The 11299-nt window shown below is 46.7% G+C and overlaps 1 protein-coding gene across 1 annotated transcript; it reads right to left on the reverse strand.

Annotated features, from left to right (window-relative positions):
• Window positions 1-9712: 9712 nt before the first annotated feature.
• Window positions 9713-10746, reverse strand: LOC136481954 (xylanase inhibitor protein 1-like). Its single transcript, XM_066479222.1, has one exon. The coding sequence runs from the start codon at window positions 10714-10716 to the stop codon at window positions 9799-9801; it is 918 nt and encodes a 305-aa protein (XP_066335319.1). The 5' UTR covers window positions 10717-10746; the 3' UTR covers window positions 9713-9798.
• Between the last annotated feature and the right edge of the window lie 553 nt (window positions 10747-11299).

Genomic DNA, 11299 nt, shown 5'->3' on the forward strand with positions numbered 1-11299 from the left:
ACTAACAGTGTTCGCCCTTTCTGATCGGAGGACGTGGGCATATAGACATTAAAATTTTCTAGAGCCTAAAACAGTCCGACCCTAGGAAATATAGATGATTAGGATCACTGTGAGTTGATGAACAACGAAATACAGTGATGGCAACTATTAGGGGCCATCCAACTAGTCCATAGAACCCAACAATTAGTTCACGATACAAACAGGTATGGACTAATAAAACAACTAATTAGCTAATTTTTAGACATGGCTAACTAGTCGCAGTTCATCCAAACATGGCCTAAGATAGTCCGGTACTTAGAAATCTTGACAGGCTGGAAATAGTATTGATAAAACAATAAAATATAGATCATGTCAACTCTTGCGCCGAGTTCACCGCCACCATCCGCCGTTTGTCTTGCGCACCTCCACCTTGAGCTTAGCTTCATCGTCCTCCAGCTCCTCCTCCCATTCGTCGTTGTCATCATTACTGTAGGTGACCTTGCGAATCATGCCAAAGAATCTGGTGTCGCCAACGTTGAGGTTGTTGTTAGCGCAGAAGGCGCCCCACCCGTAATTGAACAACACTCACAAGACTTTGTTCATGTGGGTCCTCTCCAACCCCACGAACCAGGACTGTCTAGTGATCTGTAGCTCCACCATGCGCCATTGCTTGTAGTCATGCACTCGCTCGAAGTCCACTGGCACATTCTTCGCCTAGCACAAAAAAAAGACTGATGACAAAGAGGACAATGGTAACTTGTGACATCATCGGTACGTTCTACGTCTCGCGCGAGTGCTCACTAGATACTTCACTTTGAGGTGGTACTTCTTCAGGATCACTACAAAACTCCTTGGCTCCACGATGGGCAGGCAGAGCTGACTATCACCGGCCTCAAAGTCATGCAGGTACTGCTTGTGGTAGGTGGTAAGGTCGAAGACCTTGACGTTAATCTGTGACCGGTAGTCATACCACAATACAAGAGAGAACCTGTCTTGGAGGTCGAGGGTGTGGGTGAAGTGCTTCCATCCCTAGCAGAGGTACAAGTGACCGTCGTGGAGGAACACCTCCACCTTCCACCGGGCCAAGCTCAGCTCATCATCCAGACAAAGCTCGAGTTTCCGACAACCACCGACGTCCCAGGCCATTGCAGCCGATAGTTTCTGCGTGCGTAATTATCAACATAGCCAGATAGAGGGACAAGTTCATTCCCAAAGGAAAACTCCAGCAAATCGGATTCAACACATAGAAAATGGGCACTTACTAACGCTTCTACATACAATCCAGGAAGAAGGATCTTCATGCACTCCTGGTCACTCTGGCTCGGTCCTGCCATGTATTCTTGTAGCCCCGTTGTGCCAACTAGGGAACTTAACAATCTTGATGAATCCTTACTGGTACGTCTCTATTCTTGTTCTCCTCTCGTGTGTGGGGGGCTTTCTTTTTTTGTGTTTCTAGTATTGTCACAAATGCAAGGAATGCACACACTATTGGGGCATCAGCGCTAAGGCTGATGCCGTCTGATTGGCGTAAATGGAGGAGATGTGCTCTGTTTAGATTAGTGTAAGCTTGGGAATGTCAATACTCCTGCATCTCTGATCAAACACGCCTTCAACGGTACGACTGGTTTAGGTTCCTGAAGGAGTGCGACAACACCCGAGGCAAAGCACGCCAGTTGGAAAAAATCTTTATTTTGCCTTGCCCTAGAGTCCCTATGATGGTCCGAGCATTGTAAATCTAACCAAGCTGTACACGCCTTTAGTCTGCCCCTCGACTGCTATGACTTCTTGGATTGGAATCAAATAAGTACAAAAAAGACCTATCACAACCGCACCAGGCATTCAAGTCTCAAGCATGTCAAAAGCTCCTTTTCTCGAATCACTTCTTGTGTCTATCTTTCCTAATGCATTCGCTTCTCTCATATTTTACTGTGCTCGCGAGAAAGTTCAAATACGACACATTTGATCTCGTCGGACACTATACAGTACAGAGCTGTGAGTAAAACTATTGCCTACGGAGTGCACTCGGTCACAACATTTGTATCAGTAGTAGTAGTAGTCATGAGTGGCTTTGATCTGTGTTGAACCCAACTTTGTCTTATTTTCATGTATTTGATAAGATTTGTTGAACTTGCAAGAACCATGCATCAAGGATTATTTTTAATTAGAAACTTTATACTTTACAGGATCACAGAAGGTCCGACCGTCTAAAATCTTGACTACCCGGACGACGTGCTCCTGCATTCCTATGCAGGCGCGCATGTGGGTGGCGTTTGCAGCCTATTGTAGCAGGGGATGTCACCTCCTAGCTTGTCACATTGACGTGATGAGGTGAAGCCCCGCCACCCACCCACGTGAACGTCTTGGTTGTGGGGTGATCGATGACCCCCAAACTATAACAGCAGAGACAAGGGGTGAGAGGGAAGGTTATACATGTTGCCTTCTCTCTTTAGAGCTCCTAATTCTATCCCAAAGCTTTTGCCTTCTAGCCTACTACGTTGTTGATGCCTCCTGCTAGGACCATGGCGGGCGGATGAGGTCGTCTATCGATGTTGAGTCCCCGAAGGTCTTCAATGCCAGCAATCCTCCACCGACAGATGGATCTCTTGTCGGCCGGCTCTCTAACCCGCCAGTTCCCCCTTTCGAGGTGGATCATCACCGCTCTTCATGTTGTTTATCTTCATTTAACCAAAGTATGCGAGCAATGCTCACACTAGTATTTATGTTCAAGCTGTTTAATTTAACTAGTATTTGGAATTTGCCTACTATTTCAACAGGTGTTCATGGGCATGATGGCGTCCCGAGCCATGTTAACCCCGGTGCCCTATTCTTCATCCATGGTCACACTCAGAAAGCGGCCCCACGAGGCATCCCCCGATGGAGGCAGCCACCCACAATTATGTGCCATGCTACGCCGGTCAGTTAGGTAAAAGTCGTTGCCTTCTCAATCAGATTGCTCTCCCCTTATCCTATATGGGCTTTAAGTTGGCTTGCATTGTGCAGCGCTTCCTCCATGATGGCACCATCCTATGTCATGGGGCTTTCCCCTGGTGGTGCCAGAGAGTCGTCCCATCACCGCTTGCCGCCGATGAGCCCGTCTGTCCCCACACAGCCCTCTAGTTCTGAAGTGGGCGAATCATAAGAAGAGCGTGAATCCTTAGACAACATAGAGTACCGTCAATTATTGAAGGATTACCAAGAGGTCCAAGTGGATTTGTCATCGACCAGGCTAAATGCCAAGACGCAACGCATTAATCTAGACACCGCACGCGATGCACTTCAAGCTTCCAAGAATCTGGCCTCCCAGGCGCGAGCCGACTTGGCGATCGCCAAGCAGCAGGCCCAACACATGATGAACCTTGTTGTGGTACTGAGCACGTGGGTTGACACCCTACAGATTTCCATGCTAGCCACCTGTAATGCAGCCTTCCCCGTTGGAAGAGTGGATAATCTATTGGCCGCAGAGGAGCACCTGCTAGCCCTGCCGGCCTGAATTCAAGACGTGGTGGCCGAAGCCATTCGTTAGGGGGCTGCCACGGTGTTGGCTACTGCCCAGCTTTAGATTAGAACAGCGGTGAACCTCGGGGTGGTGGAGCAGGGTTTTCCATCGTGTTCGACGGACAATGAGATGGCCGATCTGATCGAGAGTTTCAAGCCGGCCACCAACACTGTCTTACCGAAGGTGGATGTGGACGAGATCCTGCATGCCAACCTCGACCCTTGATCTATGGGACATATCAATAGTATTAGTAGTCATGAATAAGTTTGATCTATGGGATGCCCTTGCAAAATATGTGAACTCTTATTTGCATGTTGGTGTTAACTTTTGTTGAACTTTGTATCAGGCCTTGTTTGGATGCATATGTATTCACATCAATCCACATGTGTTGGAGTGGAATGGAATGGAATTTAGTTTAATTCCACTCCAATCCACTTCAACATATGTGGATCAAGATGAATACATGTGCATCCAAACAAGGCCTTAGGTGGGTTAAACTCTATTGAGCGTGGTGTAGCTCAGGTCCTTTGGTCATTTTGTAGCTAGTTTGTAGCCCTTGTTGGTTGCTTTTCGCTACAAATTTCTTTCTAGTTGTCTTTGATCTAATCGATAATATGCTAAACATTCATGAGTGCCTTTGATCTCTGTTGAAGCCAACATTGGTCCATTCAAAATGCATGACAGAGAGATACATCAAATGCAGCTTTATTTACTGCTCTGCTAATGAATCCAAGAACAAGGGAACATAAGGAAGATAGTATGGTCTGTAGATAAACTCTTTTTTAATGGTACATCTACCATATCGAAAGACATGAACTTTTTTACGGTCCATGTTATATGCGATGATTGTTCCATCCTCCCTAGCGAAGAAAATTAAATTCCATTCTGGGTGAATTGTGATCACTATGTTCTCGTCATCAATCTCTGGGTTACCAAATCTAATATTAATCCTTCCAAACAGGATCCGCATGGTGACAGTATGCTTGAATGTCCAATTATCAGTACCATAGTCTTCAAGGATCTAGATTAAAAGCTTGGAATCATTGGGACCATCAACAGTACATAAACACAAGTGACCCTGAGCTTGTTGCATAGAGTGGTGAAGACCATCTGGCCTATCAATTTTCCTCAATGTGTTTCCCTCCATATCCACAACAAATATCATAGAGTACCTCCTAGAGTGCCCCATAATGTGCAGACAACCGTTAAGAAACACACTTGGTTGTCTATAAACTATCACATCAGTATGCTCGCCCCATTTAGATTCCTTATAGATCCATGCTGTAGTTTGAGATGAGTAGATCTCCACACCTACGCACACAGCGTTGACATCCACATATTCAATCACATGGAAGTGCGAGGAGGCTGTCAGATCGAACGCCAAGCAAGCCTCACCAACAGCATGGCCAATGTCATGGGTGTTAGGTGGTAGAATTTTAAACTTCTAGGTCATTGGATTGCTGACAACATAGCGGTATCCAATAGCCCCAAGGCGCCAGCATAGGATGATGCCGTTGCAGCAATCTGAGAGAGCTACATTATCAATGTTGAAGGGCAAGAATTCCAACGAGCGGGGGCGTACACCACAGACGACGCTAGTGAAGTTTTGATTACCGTTCTCACTATCGTAGAAGAAACCGGCCACAGTCCAGGGCAACTTCTTATGGTTGTTGGGGTTCGAGATGAGGTCTTTTCAGGAGCGACAGACACATTTGCAGGAGAACAAGCAGCGGGGGGGAGGCGGTGGAGGATCTCGATAACTAGATCCTCCGTGAGGCTGGCTAGTGCGTTCCTCTTGTAGGGAGCCTCCTCCATTTCATCAGTGTGCAGTACGATGAGAGCTTCCTCAGTAATGAGATCACTGAAGAGGAAAATAATCCAATAAAGATCCATCAGTGAAGTCCACAACTCATACCAAAGTGCAACTATTAACAATTTTCATGATACGACCTCATGTAAATTTAGAGTAGCACCACATAGATACATATAACTCAAACTAGAGTTGCAGTAAATGGAGCTGTAACCTTTACAATTTCAGTAGTTAATTGAGCTTCCTTAGTTTTCACAAGTAGAATGTCAGTGAACAAGTGGTAGTGATCATCATTGGCATCAGTAGCAACATGTGTAGCTTAAACATTATTGACCTCAGCGATGTGAATGATGGACACAAAGCATTGATTTGCTTTCGATGCCTTCCTCTTGTATGGAACCAAATGGATAACTTGGTTGTCAACAAGGAAAAGACACAGAAAGCAAACATATGAGCTGCATCCTTGTTGACGGCAGTTAACAACTATTATAAACCGTTAATATAATATGCATAAGGGCATAGATATAATCACCACTGAAGGTCTAGGGGTTTAAACTAACAAATTTCATGAGTTTTGGTGAATCTGTATTTTCTGCAGGGTTTATCCGAAAAATCATCAAGGTGTGTATACATGTAAGATTTAATCGTGCTTTTCCACAGTGAAACAGACACTATAAGACTCTAGAAGACTCAAGAGGACTCCGCACTGAGGCGGAGCCCGAGTGGCCAGTAGGTGGGGCTGGCTGCCTAACCCCTGGGGCCCACTATCAGCCTCCATGTCGTAATGTCGGTTCTCCACCGCCTCCTAGGTTGTATCTACACTATCCTTTAAGTCAGTTTGATCCAAGGGCTCACATTGAATGCTCCGGCCTATATATACCAGCCCCTACCCCCTTCCTCAGAGAGATAAGTCATTTGAGAAGACAGAAACCCTAATCATCCCCAAAGCTCCTTCAATTCTAAGGCATAGCTAGTTAGGCTAGGTCTAGAGGGAGGCAAGCAGGCTTCGCTTAGATTCCTGATCATGTCAAGAGCGTGGTTTGGTATAATCTTTGTACCCCCTCTCTTTTGTATCTCCATTACTTTTATATGCTTGCTATAATTGTTATGACAATATTAATATTCATCTGATTTATGTTCTTCATTATAATGTTTATCGTCTACTTTGATTATATGCTTAGTATAGTTGGATTATCATCATGTTCATGCATAAGTTCATATAGCGCTCACTCTAAGGATCCATGGGTGGGTGGTCGCGACATTGTGTAAGCGTGGTGCTTATATGTTGTTTACCTACGGATACACCCTATATTCCGGGTCATATGGTAGATCGTGGATGTGACACTCCCATTGAGTCCTTTGAAGTCCACTCCCCGAATGTAGGTGCATGTAGGATGCGGTTACGAAGAAAGACAAGCTCTGTTCTTAATCTTCCTTAGTAATATCCCTTATGTGTAGATATGACGATGGTCTTAGCAATGATTACTAGGTATAATTGCACTAATCAATGCATGCTTTGACTTGTAATTAAGAATGACTTAGGAATTATTCCTCTAATATTCTACCTGACCATGCTAATGCCATAAAAAGGAGTACTTTGAGTTATTTATCATTATCATTGATCAATACTCATCATATATATATATATATATATATATATCTTATCCTATGACTTACCCCTGTTTTGAGTAGAATATTGGTTATGGTTTACTTCTCCATCAATAGTATAAGTTATCAATACATGTCCATGCTAGACCTTTACTGTGGTAAAAATATAAATAACGATACTTGGAATACTCCCAGATGAAGTGCTACAATGGTATATTATCTGTACGCTTGCAGATCCTTTTCATTCATATATTTATATATTCTTTTTAGTCACATAAAATAATAAAGCATTGCTTAGTATTATTCTAGTAGTAATGCTATGTAGTACCAACAAGCATCTCTGGCATCATCACTGAGGATGACAACCTAGTAAAGTAATATTAGGAGATATATGTTTATAATTGGTGGCTACTAAAACAACTAACAAGTTAATAAATACCAACAATCCTAATATATCCAACAGCCATGTAGACACCATTGGCACATAAATGTGGCCTCAGATATGTTACATGTTCAAAATACCATAAGGACTCACCGATGACACTAGAGCATACGAAACAGAAATATAGAATCAAGCAAGCACTAGACAGAAAAAATAGTTTAAGGTAGAAGCGAAGTGCCTATATATTTTCCTAGACAAATAGGTATAATCAAGCAAGCACTAGACAATTAACAGGCCTAGTTGCACATATGCATTTATAGTAAGAACACTGAACATATGCAGAAAACCAAGACACCAGCAAAAAACCAGTGCCACCTCCTAATTCTTTTCATCAGTATTGGCCTAACTAGATCTACAACACTATAATATTTCTTGTATACCTCATGTTCAAGGAAGGACCAAAACAGTGAAGGCAGGAAAAGGCGAGAAAGGAGACCTGTGGATCGGATCTGCCGCCTCTACCGCGGCACACGACGGACATAGACACCAATGCCACCGCGCTCCACCGGGAAGACCCGCCGCCTAGCCTCCAAAAGGATGCCTGAGCCACCATAGCACACTGGGGATCCTCTATTGCCGCCGTCACCGCCGCAAGTCCAACGGGCATAGATTTGTTTCCACATGCAGGGGATACATCAAATATATAAGTCAGCCTGTCCACACAGAGAACATATACTACTATTAGGACTCCAAAGACATGTCAACACAACTAGGCATCTAACGCAATGGTGAAGATGGTCTATTCCTTGATCTGGGCCTCGGGTTCGACTCATATGTCTCATGGTTTTTTTTTAGTTTGAATTTATTAAACCCCGACAGCAACAAGTGACACACAAGCCATGGGTCCCACAGGTCGGATGGAGATGGAGAAAGGTCCCACTGACCGTCGGGTCCTAAAGGTCGGATGGTCCCATAGGTACACGTGACACGCAAGCCATCGGGTCCCACAGGTCCGTCGGGTCCCACAGGTTGGATAGAGATGGAACGGTTCCACAGGTACACGTGCCACATAAGCCACCGGGTCCCACAGGTTGGATGTTGAAGGGTCCCGTAGGTACTCGTCGGATGGAGAAAGAACCGAGCGGAGACTTCTATGACGAATTGCAAGTGTCATGGATGAGTAATTGTAGGTCTCATAGGTACATGTCGGATGGAGAAGGGTCCCACAGGTACACGTCGCATGGAGAAAAGATTGAGCGGAGACTTTTGTGACGAATTGCAAGCATCACGGATGAGTAACTGTAGGTCCCATAAGTACACGTCGGTTGGAGGAAGTATAGTGTGGAGATCTATGATGAAGTCGTTCGTTACAGATCAAATATTGTCCGTCATAGATGTGTAACTAGTTCAATGACAGAGCCTTGTTCGTCAGATGAGTCGCGCGAGTGATCTGTGATGAAACCCTGCGCTATTAGATGATATTTTTTTATGACGATGCCTGATTTTATCATAGAAAGGGGGTTGTAGGATAGTCACCACTGATATATGACGAAATAGAAATATTCGTCATAAAAATCGATCTTCTACGATGATTTCGGATTCGTCGTTAGCATTTTCGTCGTAGATGTGGATATTTCCAGTAGCGGCTCCCACGCGGCCACGGTGGGCCGGAGCTCCTCTCTGCCTCGAGCTCTGCCGGCGCCATCAAGAATGGTCAAGCAGTTGCAGGCGCACGCCTCCGTCGTCGAAGCGCCAGAAGAAGAAGGGCCACCCGACCCTCGTCGACCTCCAAAAGTGGAGCCTCCGCCTCTAGCAGTAGCTTCGTATGTGGTCTGAGGCCAGGGCGCCCAAATTAGGTAAATTCCGCGCGGGATCGACTTAATTGGGTCGGATTCGGCTAGATCGAGGGAGGGGCAAGAGGGGCACCCACCTTGGCTGATCCGTCGTGGAGGCCCATGACGAGGTGGAGCTTCTTCTCGTGACAACCAGAGCGCGCCGGAGATGGGCCCGTTGTCATCCTTGTTCACGGAGCCAACGCTTCGGCAGTTGGAGTGTCTCCCCTGGGGCGGCTGCTGCTCCTACAGCTATTGTTGCTGCTCGTGGAGCTGCCGCTTAAGGCAGAGGAGCTCTGGCCCTCCATGGCCGCACAGGAGCTCGAGGCAGCCGGCGCTCACTTCGTCACCATGGGAGTTGGGCAAGAAGCTGTCACGGAAAAGACAGAAAGGAATGAGGAAGATGACTAGTAGGGTCCACACACCGGTGAAATAGAGAGAGTAAGTGGGAGGGGTAGTTTTGTCCATACGAAAATACAATGACGTCGTGTACGTGTGCTGTTGGGCCCAAGGCCTCTCCAACCGTAGCATACTTCAAACGAAGGAAGAATTATATGCAAATAGTAACGATACTTCTCCGAACATAAAAAATTATAATAGTACCAATAAAAAAAACCTTTATTATATTAGCATTTCATACATACACACGCATACTGATTACTAGCTGTAAACCAACAAGCTAAGTAACATGTCACGCCCAGCCCTTGACGACGCCGCTGTAGCCGGTCTTCTTGTCCTCGTACCTGTCCCAGACCATGACCCCGCCATAGTTGCCCGCCTTCTGCACCTCGGGCAGCAGGAGGTAGTAGAGATACTTGAGGTAGACCGCGATGGTGCCCTGCGCCCCATCCGGCACGCCGCTCTCTGCCGCGGCGAGGCCGACGTACACCTCCGTCTTGGGGTACCTGGCCGTCCAGTTGTTCCACCCCTCCACGACGCCCCAGGTGCTGCCATTCTTGAAGGAGCACTTGTCGTCGCCGTAGAACCTGACGTGGATGCGCTCGAACAGCCCCGTCTGCAGCGCCCGGTCGACGCGCAGGTCGGGGCACCCGCACCGCGGCGACGCCGTGAGCCGCACCCCCCTCTGCGCAAGGCGGCGCGCCAGCTCGTCGTATTGGTCGGCGGCCCCGCCGTTGTGGATGTAGAAGTCGATACCGTCCACGGCGGCGTCGCCGAACGGGCGGTACACGCCGAGGTGCGCCCCGCCGAGGTGCGCGTTCCACAGGTTGTCGGCGACGTCCGCCGCGGACTGGGAGGACGGGAGCGAGTAGTCGTGGCCGCCGCCGCCGATGGAGAGGAGCACGAGGATGCCTCTGGACTGGCAGTGCTTGATGTCGGCGCCGACGCCGCTCAGCTGGTGGCCCGACAGGTCGCCCCGCCAGTAGCGCCCCTGGCCGAACACGCTGTAGAAGGAGATGATGACGGTGGTGTAGAGCCTCGTGTCGCAGGCCTCCTGCAGCGACCCCTCGTCCTTGTTCTGGCCCCAGAAGACGGTCACCTGATTCGTCTGCTTCGCCAAGGCCGGGCCGGCGGCGAGGCAAGCGACGACCACGAATGCGACGGCGAGGAGCGCCACATCCACTTGGCGTGGACACCTTCGGGACGCCATGGCGCCTAGCTAGATGTGACGATGTGCGAAGGTATGATGGATTGGAGCTTGATGTGATGTCTATATATTGCACTTGGTACTTGGTATATACTAGGTAGCATCCCCGTGCGTTGCTACGGGATGACTAACAATTTATACTAAAAACAAACGGATCGCACGATAAGATAATAATACTGTAAAAATTAAATATCAGCGTTAAAGTTACAGTTAATCTAAAAAGCAAAGTTTATGAAATTAACAGTCACGGAGAGCGTGGCGTCACATGCTTACAACTCTACTTTATAGACCTTTCCGTGATGCGCCTAAGATAATGTTTTATATCGCAGGAAGAAAATCTTCGATATCTATTTCTTTCGTGCGCCAATAAATTCACGAATAAGTTCCGCCACATCTCCATACCATCATGTACACATGCTCGAGTATATATGTCAATATTAATGCCTGTCACATGAGTAATACTGTGTCTCTTGAAAAATCTTCTACAAAAACTTAAAACAAAGTGTTATACTCACCGTATAAATATGTGTGGCCTTTGATCTATTCCACGTAGATATATACTGTAGAATAAAATATCCACCTAACT

This window comes from Miscanthus floridulus, chromosome 9 (assembly GCF_019320115.1).
Source record: "Miscanthus floridulus cultivar M001 chromosome 9, ASM1932011v1, whole genome shotgun sequence".
NCBI lineage: Eukaryota > Viridiplantae > Streptophyta > Magnoliopsida > Poales > Poaceae > Miscanthus > Miscanthus floridulus.

Coding starts and splice junctions, on each gene's coding strand:
- LOC136481954 (XM_066479222.1), bottom strand. CDS start 10,716: ATGGCGTCCCGAAGGTGTCCACGCCAAGTGGATGTGGCGCTCCTCGCC.